The 18,425-nt window shown below is 33.3% G+C and overlaps 2 protein-coding genes across 3 annotated transcripts; one reads left to right on the top strand and one right to left on the bottom strand.

Moving 5' to 3' along the window:
• Positions 1-447: 447 nt before the first annotated feature.
• On the bottom strand, positions 448-11,442 carry Seipin (lipid droplet biogenesis associated protein seipin). 2 transcript variants are annotated; one of them, XM_068768388.1, is made up of 9 exons: positions 11,386-11,442; positions 10,893-11,240; positions 9,661-9,806; positions 7,079-7,163; positions 6,042-6,159; positions 4,803-4,941; positions 3,722-3,807; positions 1,442-1,514; positions 448-666 (listed from the first exon to the last, which is right to left on the bottom strand). In XM_068768388.1, exons 2-9 carry the CDS (start codon positions 11,159-11,161, stop codon positions 593-595), a joined length of 990 nt encoding a protein of 329 aa, XP_068624489.1. In that variant the 5' UTR covers positions 11,162-11,240; positions 11,386-11,442; the 3' UTR covers positions 448-592. The 2 variants fall into 2 exon arrangements, with proteins under 2 accessions (XP_068624489.1, XP_068624488.1); XM_068768387.1 differs by lacking the exon at positions 11,386-11,442 and having other exon boundaries at positions 10,893-11,363.
• A 454-nt stretch (positions 11,443-11,896) lies between these two features.
• ValRS-m (Valyl-tRNA synthetase, mitochondrial) lies at positions 11,897-17,375 on the top strand. Its single transcript, XM_068768386.1, has 4 exons — positions 11,897-12,164; positions 12,876-12,985; positions 13,511-14,001; positions 14,195-17,375. The coding sequence occupies exons 1-4, from the start codon at positions 11,918-11,920 to the stop codon at positions 16,311-16,313; spliced, it is 2,967 nt and encodes a 988-aa protein (XP_068624487.1). The 5' UTR covers positions 11,897-11,917; the 3' UTR covers positions 16,314-17,375.
• Positions 17,376-18,425: the final 1,050 nt, after the last annotated feature.

The following is an 18,425-nucleotide window of genomic DNA, read 5'->3' as shown; positions in this document are numbered from 1 at the left end:
TATAGGTGAGAGACAAATATTATGAACAAACTCTAAAAGCCGAAATAAAAATTGTGATATAGAAATGTATAATAGTAAATGATAATAAAATGACGGATACAAGATAAAACTTAGAAGTAAAATAAAGATCAAAAATAAAATTTTAGAATTGTTACAGTATTCTGAAAGGAAGGCGAAGGAAAAGAGGCGATGTATGAAAGGTAACAAAGAAAAGAAGAGAATAAGAAGGACCACGGAAGATTGAATAAAGTGAAAAATGTATTGTAAATAATCTTTCAGCAGGTGTAGTAAACATGGTAGATCAGTATGAGAGATCCCCAAAAACGGGGGCCATAAAAATACAATGGCGAAGGCCTATGTTCAGCAGTGGATGTCCTATGGGTGAAATGGTGATGGCTATAACAAAAACAGACAGAAAAACACTAAATTCATTTCAAAAATGTTTATTATAGTACTTTGTACAATTGTCAATGATATGCAAATTATTATCTGTTCGATTACATTTTAGAAAAATATAAAATTAACGAATCCAATCATTTTTGCTTGTCCACAAACATCACATTGAATATAAAAAATAGTTGTCTAAAATATCTCAGTCTTTAGCTTTCTTCATCTCCAGCCGTTGGAACTCTTCAAGGAGCGCCTCGTCCTCGAAGATCGGGAATTCTATGTATTTTAACAAAAATCACAATCAATTAACATATTTACTACAGCGCTTTTATATTGCAGTTTTGTAAGCCAATTAAACAGATGATAGAGTATACATCAATAATTAAATTAAATAATATTCAAAAGATACGTAACATAGATTCGAAAGGAATATTAGTCATTTTCTTTCTCTCTTATAACAGTTTTCTGTCCGAAAGAATAAAACCTTTAAGTCTCTTTCTTCTTGCTAATGTTTTATCATCTACTTTAATATCAAGGTTTAAATAATATTAAACTTCAACAATAATCACTTATATTATTATTAAGTTAGAATCATTAACAGTGAACACTTTTTATCATCATCACCATATCAGCCTATAGGCGCCAACTCCAAGATATAGGCCTCCCTTATAGATCGCCAAGATGACCGATCTTGAGGGCCCTACCAACGCCGAGTCTACAGCTCTACTCAAGTTTTTTTTTGTGGAAAAATTTTACAATATTGTTAATATGTGTACAGCGGTAGAGTATTTCATCCTAGCTTCATTGTCATATAAAAATTACTTCACATTGTAAAAGTTTTTTTTTACGTTTTTATTTTATAAATTTCTAAACCGTGTTAGGATATTTGTATTACTTTCTTAAGTATGTTATATAAATAAAAAAGGAATCTTAAATAAAGTCCACATATATAATTAATTACCTACACAAACTAAAATATAACTATGGTATCGAAGTTTTTCAATAAACATCTTTATTTATAAGCAAGTGTGTTTTATAAGTAATTAGTTACCTTTTTCCTCCTTTTCTAACTTCACTTTTCCAGTTGCGTCTTCAATTTTTACTTCAGTACCCGCGAATTTTCTCTGAAACAAGTTTATGGCATCATCTTTAGAAAAAGCTATTTCGCAATGCCTATATAACCCATGCGAGAGAAAGAGACAAAAAATCCATTCCAACAAGGCCTTTCGATGGTCTATATATGTATGTCGTTATCAGACTTTAATAAGTATGACTTATAAAAACTATGTTACAACTATCAGAATTAAATAAAGCGAAAATAGAGTTGAGATGGTATTCTTTTAACTTTGATACGTGAATGGCACAAATGAATGAAAATTGAAGATGCGTTTACATGCGTCTATTTTTTTAAAAGCGGCCCATAATAAAATTCACTTTTGTTTTTTTTTTAATAAGTTCTTACAAACACAGCTTCAAGAGCTCAATAAGTACAACTCCATAACTTGAATGCAGTAAGACGGGGCAACTTGTCAAACATCTAATGTCATTATGGAGGTTGTAATGTTTACAAGAAAATTCCAGATTTTTCAGCAGCAGCCTTCTGTAACTCTCTGACAACACTTGCTGAATGAAAGCAAAGCATTCGAGAAAAAATGGTAGCGGTCCAATAGCTTAAATTTTACAGATTTCTTTTTGAAAACTTTCAGTTCAGAAAATTTTGAGATATAATTTTTAAAATTGAATGACATTTCTTCCTTGTTTAAAAATATGTATTCTTCAAATTCCAGCATGAATTTTCTTTGCATGTAATGTTCATGTACTTTTAGGAAATCGTACACCTGGTTTTCTTTCTAATGAATTCTTTCCATATTTATAGTTCGTGTAATCGATTAGTTTAATGAACTTAACAATAACTAAATATAGTAAAATATAGTATAAATAAGAAATTATAGTGTAAAAACAGGAAATCGAGTATTGAAATAGAATAAAAAAACAATATTAAATGCAGGGGTCAGAGAGTTATTAAGAACAGAGTAAAATCTAAAAAAGAAAATAAAGCAAAGAATATTGATTCTTCATGCCAACGAACGAAACGAAATGATATAAAATATCATGTATTATGAAATTTCCCGCTAAACCCAAAAAAAAAACGGTTTTTGCAATGTTCCCAGTAGCGACATGCACTTTTTTTTTATGAATGATTGTAAATCTTGAAGTATGAGTCTGGAATTTATAAATATACTCAAAGCAATATTGTTTTTTATCCTTATACAAACCTCTCACCAAGGAAAGGCCAGCCTGTGGCTCTTTGCTCTAGAGTTCCCTTTTTATTTATATATAATACATATCCAAAAATATATATCTATCCATATGTGTTTCAAAATGTGTTTTAAATTACTATGACTAACAAATTTGTGTTTTAAATAAATGTAATTTGCGTAAAGAGAAATTTAACACTTTATTTGCAGATCTTTTAAAAACGCACTTAATTACAAAATTACAAATTTAACGACTAAAGCCTTTTGCTACCTCAATACTGAGACTCAAGGCTATGTTGATCGAAAACTGCGTCCAGTGAAACTGTTCATTAAAGACTATTGATTGAAGTTAGGTTGACTAAAGACTGTATTAACTAAAGATTATGTTAACTGAAGACCGTTTTAATTGAAGATTGTGTTTACAGAAGACTTTGTTAACTGAACATTGTGTTAACTGAAGACTGTGTTAAATGAAATTTGTGTTTACAGAAGACCGTGTGAACTGAAAATTGTGTTTACAGAAGACTGTTAGCTGAAAATTAAGTTAATTGAAGATTGATAACATAAGGTAATGTAACTGAAGACTGTGTTAACTGAAGATTGTGTTTACAGAAGACTGTACTAACTGAAAATTGAGTTAACTGAAGACTGTGTTAACTGAAGATTGATAACAGAAGGTTATGTTAAGTGAAAATTGTGTTTACAGAAGACTGTGTTAACTGAAAATTGAGTTAATTGAAGATTGATAACATAAGGTAATGTAACTGAAGACTGTGTTAACTGAAGATTGTGTTTACAGAAGACTGTACTAACTGAAGACTGTGTTAACTGAAGATTGATAACAGAAGGTTATGTTAAATGAAAATTGTGTTTACAGAAGACTGTGTTAACTGAAAATTGAGTTAATTTAAGATTGATAACAGAAGGTTATGTTAACTAAAGACTGTGTTAACTGAAGATAATGTTTACAGAAGACTGTGTTAACTAAAAATTGAGTTAACTGAAGACTGATAACAGAAGATACCGTCTTGCGTGATGATCTTTGGCTTTGACGACCTTTAAACTAGAAATACCTTTATAAATTCGGGCAGACCGTCTTGAAGGTGGTACCAGCTGAGGATAAATATGAGAGACACGAAGAAAAGGTTTGTGGAGATTCCTGCAAGGACGAGAAGTCAATTAACACTTATAATTAATGAAATTCAGCGATGACGGTGAGATGATTCCACTACACACTATTTAATAGTCTCATATACCACAACTAAGATAATGAAGTGTGAAACCTTTAGAATTATTTATTTTTTCTGTATTATATTATGTCTAACGTAATTTCTAATATAATTAGCTAATTGAAATAAAACTAATTTAATAAGAGATTATTTTTATTTAATTCAGAATATCGCTAATCGGTAATTCTTGTCAAAGTTTTGATTGAAGGTAATAAGAATCCTTACTGCTAGGGTATCTTGTGGTTATTATTTGTATTATTTTGCTGTGCATATTTTCGCCGTGTTTTGGTCTCAACATTGCTGAATCTAAGCGTCTACTAGACAGTACCTTCTTGAGATTTTTGCACAAAAACTTGGCCAATCATCATCATCATCTTAGCAGTATGACGTCCACTGCTAGACAGAAGTCATCCCCAGAAATTTCCAAAGTCATCTATCTACCTTAGACAATGTTTACATTATGCAATATTACACAATTCCGATTTAAAGGGCCGCAAGGTAAATGTAATTTTAGAATTACATTGCATACAACAGTTTTCCATATGGCTCCTTATCTATGGAAAAATATTGAGAAATTCGATATGGCGGCTGAGTTGAAATGGCCATTTTTATAAAATGATCCAACTAAAAAGATAAGTGTTGTGTTTAAAATAAGAAAATGTTTAAGAAAGAAGATAGCCCGCTGAGAATTTCAATTTTTAAGGTGGCATTGAATTGAATGCGATCAGTTCAAGACCATTCACCGAGGCGATCTCTAAAGGAGGCCTATGCTTTGCAGCAGCCCTCTATCTACTGAAGTGATGATGATGATTGCATTCTTTATATTTTTTCCAGTTTGGATCTCTTCTCGAGATCGAGATCGATCGAGAATTTTTCAAATCAAGAACCTGCAGAAATCAATGAATTAAGGAGAGTTTTCACTCACCGATGAGGGCGGAGAACCTCGGCCAGTAGTACATGAGGTACCGCAGGCCCGTGAAGTGGGCCTGCACGTGCAGCTCGCAGCCGTACGTTTGCGCGAAACGGGACTGCAGCTCAACGTACGCGTCCGTCACCGGCAGCTCCTGATGAGACCAGCCACCAGTTTTTCAAATTTAAAAAATATAGTAAGTCCATGGAAATTACAGCTTGGTCAAGATGAAGATGACAAAGCACCAAACGGTCAAATGTAAACCTCGAGGAAGCCCTGGAGCTAAATTAAAAGAAGCATCGGCTCTAGGAGCGCTCGCCGCAAACTAAAAACTTGACGGTAAGTATGCAGCGGTCTTAGTCAAGCATCCTTTGGAATCCTTTGAGCTTTAGTATCATAAAAGAGGTTTTAGGTTAAGTGGCCTTTGCACTATGTCTCCTCGAACCTGCAGATTCTACTAACGTTGCAGAAAAAGTCTAGCCAAAACACAGCCTCGAGGGTCAAGACCTAAGGATTTGTTGGTGTTGCAAGAAATTGTTAAAGCTACGAAAAAAAATCGCTTGAGCTTGTTGTCAGTCATATCAAGAGCGTTTTTCCTTTTTTTAATGGCTTCCGTTATTAGGAACCTTTTCTTCCCCTATCTTACACGGACTTTTTTCACGGACTGGGCTATTATTAAATTTTTTTTTACATTTTTATTTTCACGCTCTAATGTCATGTGAGTTTTTATTTTAGATAGTTTTATTGACAGGGTTTCTCTAACATAGTCAGAGCCTCTATTTCTATTTAGAATTTCTAAACGGAGGGGGGAAATCCTGCATAGAACGCCTGGGAATGGAGGGCCCAAGCTGTGTCTGACTCTTACTGACCAAAACCCCCCTTCATCGGCTCTGTTACATTTAAGTTTCTTAGTTACATTTGCTTACTAAAATATCTATGGTATTAATTCTTATTTATATCGTGTGTGTTTGGAACTCTCTCTTGATTCATGTCGAAGGATGTCATCGTAGAGAATTCTAATCTGATTCTAGTTTCTATTGTCTTCATCGGGCTTTCGTATCCTAGCGTACACAAGTGGATGATCGTAAATGATTCTATGTAGATAATAATAAGATTAGTACAGCCGTATAGCCCCTCGATAGAAGACACTACGTGTTTGATTCAGACTCATGCTCTCTCTCTCTCTCTTTGGGTCTCGGTATAGTAAAAAACTAATCTATTATTATACAAAACTTGACATTGTGATCATCTAACCGGATCATCCACGAAGTCACTAAACAGCTCCACGTGGATTTGTTGCTTCTCCTCATCGACGCCGCTGAGGAACAGCGGCGCGAAAACAGTAGTCCTTATCAGCTGGTGCAACTTAGACCTGTGGGGAAAATTTGTATCACCAATATTACCACCATCATCAACACTTTATCAGCAGTAAAAATGGACTTCTAACAAGACCAGATTTTTCTTTTTACCTTAACATGGTAAACAAACATTCATCCGCCTTGTGTGTGAAAGTCCTTCGCCACGCTTGAGGGTCCTTGGTGCCTACAGCTTCCTTCAATTTTAAGGCTCCAGCAGCCTTCTATCCGGTGAGCTATGTGGCCTGGACTGCCCACTGTTACTACACACTTCAACTTGCCGATCTGATTATTCTGCGGTACCTCAGGACTGCAGTAAATTGTTGCCGCAGTTTTGTATTTTAACCTAAGCAACAATAATTATATCATCCGAAACGTCTTGTACCAGTCTGTGTACATATCTGTCTGTGTATATACAATGTACATAGATATTGTTTTGGCGGGAAATACAAATAACGAATTTATTATTTGAAAAGAGAATTGAAATATAATTATTAAAACGGCGTAAGACCTGTTAGGTAGACCGATGACATACTTAAAGGCACGGGAAGTAGCTGGATGTGGGCATCGCAAGGTAGATCATCGTGGCGATTTTTTTGGAAAGCCTGTGCTTTACAATGGCTGATGTAATGGTGATGATAATACTTTACACATATTGACGTGTATGAATACACAAAAACAAATGAGATCGTTATTATTTCATCATCATCTTTATCATTTCAGCCATAGGATGTACACTGCTGGAGATAGAGCTCCCAAATAGATTACAAATAGATTGGGTTGGAAGCTGCTAGCCAGCTTTTTTCGAAAACTTTAAGAAGGCATCTGTTCACCTCGTGGATGGATCTTTACTCCAGAATCTCCAAGTTTCCTTCACATGCATAACCTCTTTACTATATATTCAGATGTGTAAATTCGACCGAGTCTTGTTTCTACCTGTATCTTATCATGGCGGACCTGCACGACGAGGACACGAAGACGCCGCCTTTCGCACGCATCTGAGCGCACACCATGAACATTCCTGAGAACAAACACTGTTTTTTTAACTTTTTATGAAATTCTCCAAACACCTAAACAGTAGAACTTTAAAGGATCGACTTAAAACACTGTTTTAGATATCATATTCCTGTATATAAGCACATAGATGTAAATATTTTAAGTATTTTTATTGAATATATTTTTATTGAAGAATCTTTACGTGGTTACATTGTTGTATTTGGATAATTTTTTTTGCCATCCGGGGAGGATAATTGATATTACCGACAATTAAATATAAGGTAATACATATATATATGTTTATATATAATGTTGGACAAAGAGTTTATTTCGCAACCTGTCATGAATCCTCAACTATTTTCTTCTTTAATCAACTCTGGCAGGTGAAAAGGTGCCCGCGTGCTGAAAATCTAATTTATAACATGTATAACTCAAGTTAGATAGAAGGCTTGCTTTGGTAGTTGTAGGGCGAATCCTAACACCAACTACTTCCCCAAATTAAACAAAACTTCCAACTTCTATTATTGGCTCAAAGACGTATCTAGTTTGGACAGTTCTCTATTAGATTAGCGCAATGAACTATGGGAACATCTTATATATAAAATTCTCGTGTCACGGTGTTCAAACTTGAACTCCTCCGAAACAGCTTGACCGATTTTTACCGAATTTTACATGCGTATTCAGTATGTCTGAGAATCGGCTACTATCTATTTTCCATACCCTTAAGTGATAAGGGTGGTCCACCCCTAAATTTCATTTTTAATTTTTTAGACAATTTTTTGGGTTTTTATTTTATTATGATACAGCATAGAAAAATACATACAAACCTAAATTTTCAACCCTCTACGATCAACCCTTATCTTACATTTGTTAATTAAAAACTTTAATTTTTTTTGCAAAACAACGTTTGCGGGATCAGCTAGTAGTACTATACTATTTCTCTGCGATATCGAATTACGAATGAGATCTGTATACGGACGAAAGTTAACAATATAGCCCAGCGAATTGGCAAGCTCAAGTTGCAGTAGGCTGGCCACATAGCGCACAGTGCGGATAGTGAAGAGGCTTTAAAACGAATCCGCAAGCGCAGCGACGGACATTATCTTACAAGAACAGACAACCTCGCTAAGGTCATCGGAAGACGCTGATTATAGACCGCTTCTACTAATAGGTACTTTTGGAAATTTCTAGGATAAGCCCATATGCAGCAGAGGCCTTATGGCCGAGATGATGTATCAGATAGTCCAAAAAATGTCGTAGATCTGTACAAGCGATGAAGTATATAACCACGCCAAACCCCGGAAACGAAGCTCGTAATTATCGCATATTATTAAAGTGATCACACGAAACCGTCACACGCATGAGTGACAACTGTTTTATTATCAAAACACGACAAATTATTAATGAACCACTATCACACAATAAAAACATCGCCTGCTTTCGATAAGACAGATTATTTACAAATACCCATACACATATACCCAAATACATATATAACACGGGCTTTTGTGTACCATTTTGCAAAATCTAATTCTTTTTTGCGTAAAGCAGGAGTGAGCAACCTTTTTTGTTTGGCGGGCCGCACATAAAGTAACACTTATTAATAATCTAAAAAACTTTATTTATATTAAACATTGCAATTATAAAATGTGAAATTAAAAATAGTAGTTTTCATTTACAAATTCAGTATAAAAAAATCGCGCAGATATGTCGCGTTCGTATTGTACTACTGAACAAATCACTATGTGAGTAACTCGTCACAAAGAAATTGTTTCGATTTATTATGTACTACCATTTTATTATAATTAATTTTATAACAATATGTCAATGGGAGAAAATCGATGAAATAAATTAAAATTTCAATAATGCCATAAACATGTTAACAGGCCTGCGGGCCACGTGTTGCTCGGTTATACAACCATTAAAATGTTTTAAAAAAATCCTATTTACTCTTGTTTTGAAGACTTCCAAGTTATAGTTGGCTGGAAACAATGAAGCCGGTAAATTGTTCCGCTCCTTGCCCGTTCGAACTATAAAAGTAGTAGCGAAACGCCTAGTACGAATGGAAGGGATTTCAACCGTGTACAGATATCTTGAATCCGTGCGATTTGAAGTCCGATGGAAGAAAGGGTATGCCTATATAATACCGATAAACTGGCAACTTTGCACTGATGCTCCAAGCTTGAACTCTTAGCGCTCACCAAAGCATTATTACCAATCAGCCTCTTGGCTTGTCTCTTTATGAACTATGTCATCAGTCTGCCCACAGGGGCCTGACCGCCGCGTCTTTCAGCTCGTGGTAAAACTCGAGAACCTTCCGTCCCTGATGATCGGAGATTAAAAGAGCGATATGCCCCGCCCACTTCTACTTCAGACACACTTCTTCGAGATCCATCAGTAACTTTGAGCCACAGTATTAATCTCATATTCTTACAACAAGTTTTTATATAGACCTAAACAATACAACAAATTCGTCGTAAAAGCTATAAGAACTAATGTGCTGAATGGTAATAAATAAACACCTAAATCCTTGTTGACTTGAGTCTCAGGCATATCCAATACCAGTTTTATCCTGTAGGGCTGTCCCGACATTAGCAGGCTGCTCAATCTGGTCAACTGCACATGTGCGGAGGGGAAAGAGCACACACCCATCTGCTCTTCACACGGTCTAGACCATACATAAAATGATTAGATTTCATAAAAAATATCCCCAAATAAATCTGTGTACTGCTTTAAACAAGGTTGTTATAGCAGTTTATGATTGATTTATGATACTATTAGTGAAATATATATAAAAGAAAACCTACAGATTTCCACTGTTCATACATATATATTGGAATCATGAACTATTGTAGTGAAACTGTTATGTTCTATGATTAATAGTACATTGTATGCATCACCTGTATAGATTATTGAATCTGCATTGAATTGTACTTCCAACTTTGGGAACAGTGCAATTAATATAACTACATTATTTTTATAAAATTGAAGTTATAGGTATATCACTATATTCTTGGTTTACTTAATGTTACAACATTTTGATATTATCTTAAGCTCTGATAAAAAACTAAATCACTAGGAAGGGCCAATATATCTATTTTTATTTTTATTTCAATACACTTTAAAATAATATGTTTAAAAATTTGAAGGTAAGAATTGTTATCAAAATGTTAATAATTTTTTTTAATTTTGAATTTTAAGTGAAAAATGTAATGATACCTTCATCCATATAAAAATTAATTGTTATTTATCTACCTACAAAATATAAGAGTTAACAGCATTATTAATAGTTGATCTAAAATTATCTTTCATACACTAATTGAATAAATTATCTTATATAGCTATAATAATACCATTTTGTAGGTAAATAACAACATTAAAAAAGCTTTATGAATATGCAACATGTCTCATATGCTGTAGAAATTCCCAGTGACAAATATATTCAAAGACTAAACACCTCAAAATCTGGAGTCTCTCCTGAGTGTTGAGAGGAATAGCTCTGGGTTGCTGTAATTCCTATGGGAGTTTTAAAAATTTGTACTAGAATAATAATTAATTTAGAAGACTGGTATGCCATTAAATGAATTTTAACACCTTACTCTGAGTGAGAAATGGCTTATATCAGAACCATAATAATATTACAAAGTAATTATTGATTAATTTTTTACAAACTAATGAATGTTAATTTAAGAAACTATTTTTTTTAAATATTGATACATAATTTTATTTTAAACTTAAAAATATATATACTTACTTGAATTGTAAATGCACCGGCCTTATATGCGTAACATTAGGCATATAAATATAGTAGAATATAACATACATAAATATAGAAATCCACAAAATTGCTGATAGAAACACTGCTACTATTCCTGCTCTTATTAACAAGTCTTTTATACTGTTTATGCCTTTGTCAGTTTTCTTTTTATAATCTAAATATTGCTTTCCAATAAACGCTTCTATAGGTGTACGCACAAAATCTTTAAAAAACCTGAACGGATTTAAATACACTAATAAAGCCATTTCTTCTATAATATATTTTCAAATGATTATCTAGCTCTCGGCTTATCTCAAAAACAGTCAAGGAAACGGACCTAGGACTCTGCGGGTAGATAATATTTTATAAAGATAACATTTAGAGTGATAAAAACAAAGGATAAAGAAGGTATTTTATTAATATTTAGTTTTAATAAGTTTTTAATTTCTTAATGAGTTACATATTTAAACTAAAATATGGAACTACGTACAAAATCCATTCAATGCAAATTTATAATTGTAAATACAACTCAGCTGATAAACAAGTGTGTGGGAAATAAGCAATGTACCTTATTATTTTTCTCAAGGTCATAATTTGACATTATCGTTTCCGATTACGCTAAACAAAGAAGTTATCTTTAATTCCATTAAAATTGAATCTCATACGCCATCTCTTAAATAAAGACTAAGATTATTGTATTATGAACAAAAATGATTTTTTTTTTAATATTGTAATTTTTAATCCAGAGTAACACCGCCAAAGTATAAGTTAAAAGTTCATATGAACAGTAATAATTATTTTTATATTTTTCTATATTCATGAGAATTGCTAAATATTATTTAAAGATTATATGTTATATATTTTTAAATTTTATGTATGTACTTAATAATATGGATGCATTTGTCCTTTTCTTTTGATAACTACAGGCCCGCTGTCAAAACATTTGTATATATCTAATGTCAAAATATTATTATTAAAAAAATGTTCTTAGATGAAATAAACTGAGTATTTTAAAAATAAAAATGACAATAATTAGACGAAACGTAAAATTGCCTAGGATGTTACCATGTAGGACTTTGAAATTAAGTACTACGCGTGTAATTGTTACACCGAATTTATCTGCACCGGCTTACAAACCAAAATTAGTCGAAAAAGATAAATATCATGAATGGGAAAGGAACTCACTATTTAGAGCAGAAAATGGTAGTAAAAAACCCGTTTATAGCGTTGTCTTACCACCGCCTAATGTTACTGGGAAACTACATTTAGGTAAAAATATTACAAAAATATTTATATTTTTACTGTAATACAACTAAAAAAACTTACCATAAATAGCCATATTTATGGTAAGTTGGTCTATTACTTAGCTTAAAATTACTATGGATTTGTTGGTTTAATTCCTTTTTGTTACACTTAACGGTGGCCAAGAAAATAGATTTTATTTAGTCAATTTTTATTATTTCAGAACTCAATTTGAGAATTAATATCTTAAACATATTAACAATTTAATCTAAACTATTACATTTGTAACATTTATTTAATCAAACTACAATATCTGTTAATTTTGTCTGCTTGGGAGGTCTGGAATATTTCAATGCCTCTACAAATTTAATCATTATAATACCAGTCTAGGAAGTTATTTCGTGAATGTGTAATTAGTATCCTTGTCCTATTTCACTAATCCCCTACTCAATTTTGATTAATAGTTGTAACAGAAAGTAAAATAAATTAACATGTTAATATTTGATAGTTTGAAACTCAATAAACAGATTTTGATTGAAAAAACTGTAAAACCTTAATTTTAAAATTGATTATAATACTATATTATTTGTTTTAAAAGAATCTAATAAAATTTTAAACAACAATTACAACTAACTTTTTTAATTAAGACACCAAACAATTTTAAATAAAAAAAAAACTTTTAAACTAATATCAATTCTCTTTTTAGACACCTTATACAACTCTATTCATTTTCTTTAGGTCATGCATTGTCATCAACTATTCAAGATGTGATTATGAGACGCAAGAGGTCAATGGGATACAATGTCTTATGGCTTCCTGGAACAGATCATGCTGGTATAGCCACACAGGTATATTCTATATGACAATATACTACGAAAGACACTTTTGCTGTATTATAATTATATAATTTTAATCTTGTGTCCTCATCGCCATTATTTGAACTGTAGGATGTCCACTGTGGGGCATAGACGCCCACACAGATTTCCAACAAGACTGGTTGAAAGCTGTCTGCCTGCATCTAGTGTCTTCCAATAAGGTCTGCCTGTCTACCTACACACTGGTTATATTGTGTTATGTTTGCTGTCCCATTTGAATCTCATATAACGATAAACAATTATGTTATATATTATTAAGAACATTAATAAAATTCTGTTACAGTGGTCCTCTTGTGGGATTTATTAGTCTTTTGATTTTACATACTTATTCACTCCAAATATAGGAAAAGGAGTAGCTGTGTTCATATTTTTTAATAACATGTAGTAAGAAAATTATGAGCAGGCTAGAAATTGGTTAAAATTTTTAGAAACAAATTGTAATATAGTTTCTATTGATGCTTTATGAATATTTATTACTTCTCTTCTCTCTTCTTCCAGGGTGTAGTTGAGAATTATTTAAAAAGTAAAAAAGGCATTCTCCGGAAAGAAATTGACCGCAATAAATTCAATGAAGAAGTATGGAATTGGAAAGAAAAGCATGGCAACACCATCTGCCAACAACTCAGAACTTTGGGCTGTTCGCTAGACTGGTCTCGAGAGACTTTCACAATGGATCACAATCACACTTATGCTGTGAACACAGCTTTTATTCAATTATTTGAGAGGGGTTTAATATACAGGAAGAAGGCTCTAGTCAATTGGTGCAATGCTCTTAAGTCAACAGTTTCAGATATAGAAGTCGAGAACATGGCTATAGACAAGCCAACAAACCTTACATTGTCAGGATACAAAAATCCAGTGAAATTTGGTCTGATTTACAATTTTGCATACAAAATTTATGACAGTAATGAGGAAATTATTGTATCAACCACTACACCAGAAACTATGCTGGGTGATACAGCTATTGCTGTGCATCCCGGTGATAATAGGTATTACATTACTCTCTATACTATTTTTATATTTATCATGGTCATAGTTAAGAAGTTAGTTTAAAATAAGTCCATGCAAGACTCCTTTTTCTATTTAAATCACAATTTGCAAGCTCTTGTTTTATGGCAAAGTACTAGGTAAAGAATAATAGTTGAATTTACATAAGTAATGTAAACAATATGTTTTTAACAGGTACAAACACTACAAAGGAAAAAGAGTGGTTCATCCATTTAGGAATGACACAATTCCTATAATATTTGATGAGATGGTTGATACACAACTTGGCACTGGAGCTGTAAAAATAACTCCGGCACACAGTAAAATAGATTATGAAGTTGCTAAACGTCATAGGCTACCATTAATACAAGTGATCAATGAGGATGGACTTATGCAAACAGTCCAAATGTTTGATCAAATGAGACGCTATGATTGTAGAGAGAAATTGGTTCAAACATTAGATAATATGGGCCTACTAAAATCTGTTAACGAACATCAAATGACTTTACCAGTTTGCAGCCGCTCTGGTGACGTCATAGATCATCTACCAAAAGAACAATGGTTCTTATCATGTAGAAAATTAAATAGAGCGGCATCTAATGCGGTTCAAACTGGTAAGTTAAAAATAATCCCAGAGAAATATGTTAAGAATTGGACTAATTGGACAGAAGACGAAAGAGACTGGTGCATCTCCAGGCAGCTTTGGTGGGGACATCAAATACCAGCATACAAATGTACAGTTGATAAAGACGTGATATGGATTGCAGCGACGGACGAAATTTTAGCGAAGATCCAAGCATCGAAATATCTGAGGACACCACCAGAGGAAATTATTACTGAAAGGGACTCAGATGTTCTTGATACATGGTTTTCGTCTGGTATATATCCATTTGCAGCATTAGGTTGGCCAGAAACTCATGACAGTTTTGACTATAAAGATTTCTATCCCCTTAATCTCATGGTGACCGGGCATGATATATTAGGTTTTTGGGTACATAGGATGGTAATGTTAGGTATCGAATTAACTGGTCATTTGCCATTTGATAATGTTCTACTTCATGGTGTTATTTGCGATAATAAAGGTGCAAAGATGTCCAAAAGCAGAGGCAATGTCATAGATCCAATTGATATAATAAATGGAATTTCAATTGAAGATCTAAAGTCAAAAGCGATTGAAATGCAGCAAGATGGTATATTAAATAAAGAAGAGGTAAATAGAGCAATAGCGTATCATAAATCTAATTATTCCACTACAAACGGAATTCCGGAGTGTGGTGTTGATGCTTTAAGATTCACATTATTGTCTCAAGATGTCAAATCACATTTTGTTAATTTTGATATGCACCAATGCAATGCAAATAAATTATTTTGTAATAAAATCTGGCAAAGTATCAAGTACACACAATTGTCATTTGACAAATTAAAAGAAATCGACGAGGAGGTTACACAAGATGATTTAACATATTTCGATAAATGGATATTGAGTAGAATGGCAGATATGGTTGAGAAAGTAAACACAGCCATGGACGAATACGATTTCCACATAGCTACGAAAGCAATTAAAAAGTTAATATATAATGAGTTTTGCGATGTTTATTTAGAAGCAACTAAACCTGGATTTGACGGTGACGAGGAAACTACAAGATATGCTCATGCGCATACACTGTCAGTTGTTCTTAACACTTCCTTAAGGTGTCTCGCACCTATAATGGTTTACGTGACTGACGAATTGATTCCCAAAGTGCCTGTTTTTGAAACTAACATTGTTTACAATTTCAACGACCAAAATAAAGCTTACTTTGATTTTCCTTTAACTGAAAACTTTGAAATTTGGAGAAACAAAGATTTAGAAACGCAAGTAGACAGGCTTCTGACAGTTATAAACCTTGTGAGAGAGTTGAAAGGAATGTACAATATCACAAATAAAATTAGATCATCAATAAATGTCGCCACTAATGACCATGTACTGATGTTAGATATAGATAATAATGAGGAAATGATTCTACGTCTAACAAAATGCAGAGATATAAAAATAAATTTTGATTTAAATAAGAACTATGTATCTACCTTCCTCGATAAAGATACAGAAGTAAAGGTAGTTATAGAAGATGATGGTGCGGACACTATTATATCAGCAGCTAAAGAGAAACTTAAAAACAGAGTAAAGAAACTTGAAGAGAATTTAGATAAACTGGAGTCTAAATTATCAAGCAAACATTACGTCATGTCGGTACCGGAACACATAAAATTGATAGATAGAGAGAAACTATTGTTAAAAAAGGAGGAATTAAAACATTTACAAAGACTTATTTAAACGTCTAAATTTAGGACATGATTTTTAAAAAACCAAAACTTTCAAAAGGTCAGGCGGCATGTCGTTTGAGGAGTTGTAGTCATTTTTTCTCATTGGTAAATGTTGTTTCATTCATAAGACCTTCATACATGTTCAAAAAAACCCGTTAGAAGTGGCTTGCATTTAGCGTTTTCCGACGACCTTAACAAGACAATATGTCCACCTTGTGGGTGGACTTACCACGTTGCATTTACCAATCCGTGGTCCCCACTCTCGATCCGTAAGGCCCCAACAGCCGTGTGTTATCACTGCCACTTCAACTTGCCAACCTACTGGTCTTTTTCGGATATTTTATTGTTGTTTGCTTGTTGGTACTTCAAACTTCCATGTTTTAAGGTTTATTGAGATTAGTTTTGTTAACTGTAAATTAACACAAATGTTATCCTTGGAGCCTTGATTTGGGCGTTTACATGGTTCATCTCTTAAGAATATAAAATTTCATGACATCGCAATGCACGTCATCACGTCTTCAATATACTGTTGCGGTTATTCTTGAAAAATGGACCGGTTTTCCCTCCTCGTGTTTTGACTCTATACCAGGGTGTTTCTCAAGTAGAGTTATTAAATGGTCAACGTCAATGTCGTCTACCAGTTTTAATACCAAGAGAATGTTCAATAATAAAAGATCGCTCTGTGAGTTCCTACGATGCAGCGCGGCGGGTGGATATTTCAGTTTAAATAGACGCTAGCGACCCCAAATGACATACGGATCTGAGACGTGGTCGCTAACGATGGGCCTCATAAGGTTTAATGTCACCCAGAGAGTAATAGAGAGGGCTATGCTCGAAATTTCATTGCGAAAACGAATCAGAAATAAAGCGATCCGCAAGGTCAGGTGATTTAAGTCGGTATGTAGCTCTAAGAATTGCTCGTTCGAAATCACACGGGGGCACGGGGCATATGGCTCATGAAACCGATGGTCGTAGAGACCGAAAAGTTCTCGAATTGCGACAACTTTAACACTTTTAAAATATCGGGAAACCTTATTTTTTTTCTTCTGTTATACGTATAAATATAGTTTTAGCCTGCAATAATTTTATCGTTTATTTATATATTAGTGTAGATAATATTAATAAATCATTGTTATCCATTTTTTCTTTTATTACATCTAGGTTTCAAATTTTTTTTCGCGTATATATTATCGTCGCGTATTAGCGTCGTATATTTAGACTTCATTCAAATGTCGAACTTGACGTATGATAAAAGTTCTAAATTGACCACAAACCTTTTTTTAAAAATCAAAGAATAACGTATATGACATTATCAATCTGGTTTTTTTTACTCGGCCTACACTGCAGCCCAAGTGGCATTTGTTTAATCCGCCGATTCGAGACGACAGGGCGCAAAGGCTAAAATCTCTTTTTAGCGATGCTCGAACGCTCTCTGGGGAGCCACGGCTCGGGCAGTGACTTACAACAGTTTTACCGAATTGAAGAATAAAATAACTGTTTTTATACTACACAGACTAAACAAACGCCATGACACATAACGATTTTTTTAATTGCGCGTGTATTTTTACTTTCTCGTATTTTATAGTTAATCTCTTTAATTTTTTTATTTTTTAGATCCTTTTTATGTTTATTGTTACACCAGACCTTTTCTTCTCGTTCACGGACCCTTCCGCTCCGTGAACTCAGAACCGATGAAGCTGTTAAAACCTTAGGGCTAGCAGCATTAACATATTCAAATACAATAGAATATTCTTATCTGGGCCAGTTCACCGTTTTTTTCAGTCACCAAAGAAAAAACATGCATAACCTTGATTTCCTAAGAGAAGCACATATCCATTAACTTGTACACCTAGAAAAAACGTGGCCCACAGATAAATACCCGGCGTCTCACAAATCTAGTGTATTTATTATAATTCCATCATTAAATAAAATGTTTAGCACCCCGTAATATATCAAGTTTGACATTTCAATATTATTTAAATTTAGTAAAGTACTTACTCTTATACTTATTTTCTATTGATGTAAGTGCAGTTAGCCCGAAGGCTTTTACAGCTTTCTCTGAACTGAGTTAGGTAGGAGGTAAAGAAAAATATTTCAATACATACATACTTACTTTTATTCA

This window comes from Battus philenor, unplaced genomic scaffold (assembly GCF_028537555.1).
Source record: "Battus philenor isolate CCGP_79_NKW_IND1 unplaced genomic scaffold, ilBatPhil1.0.hap1 SCAF_25, whole genome shotgun sequence".
Classification (NCBI taxonomy): Eukaryota; Metazoa; Arthropoda; class Insecta; order Lepidoptera; family Papilionidae; genus Battus; species Battus philenor.
This window is presented reverse-complemented; position numbering and strand designations above follow the sequence as displayed.

Bases quoted from the DNA above. Each gene is read 5' to 3' on its own strand.
- Seipin (XM_068768388.1), bottom strand. From the start codon at position 11,161: ATGGCTTTATTAGTGTATTTAAATCCGTTCAGGTTTTTTAAAGATTTT. The intron at 4,942-6,041 runs GTTAGATGATCA...TGGTCTCATCAG, and splicing joins GTGACTTCGTGGATGATCCG to GAGCTGCCGGTGACGGACGC. The intron at 3,808-4,802 runs GTGAGTGAAAAC...TCGTCCTTGCAG, and splicing joins GAGGTTCTCCGCCCTCATCG to GAATCTCCACAAACCTTTTC.
- ValRS-m (XM_068768386.1), top strand. From the start codon at position 11,918: ATGACAATAATTAGACGAAACGTAAAATTGCCTAGGATGTTACCATGT. The intron at 12,165-12,875 runs GTAAAAATATTA...CATTTTCTTTAG, and splicing joins TACTGGGAAACTACATTTAG to GTCATGCATTGTCATCAACT. The intron at 12,986-13,510 runs GTATATTCTATA...CTCTTCTTCCAG, and splicing joins ATGCTGGTATAGCCACACAG to GGTGTAGTTGAGAATTATTT.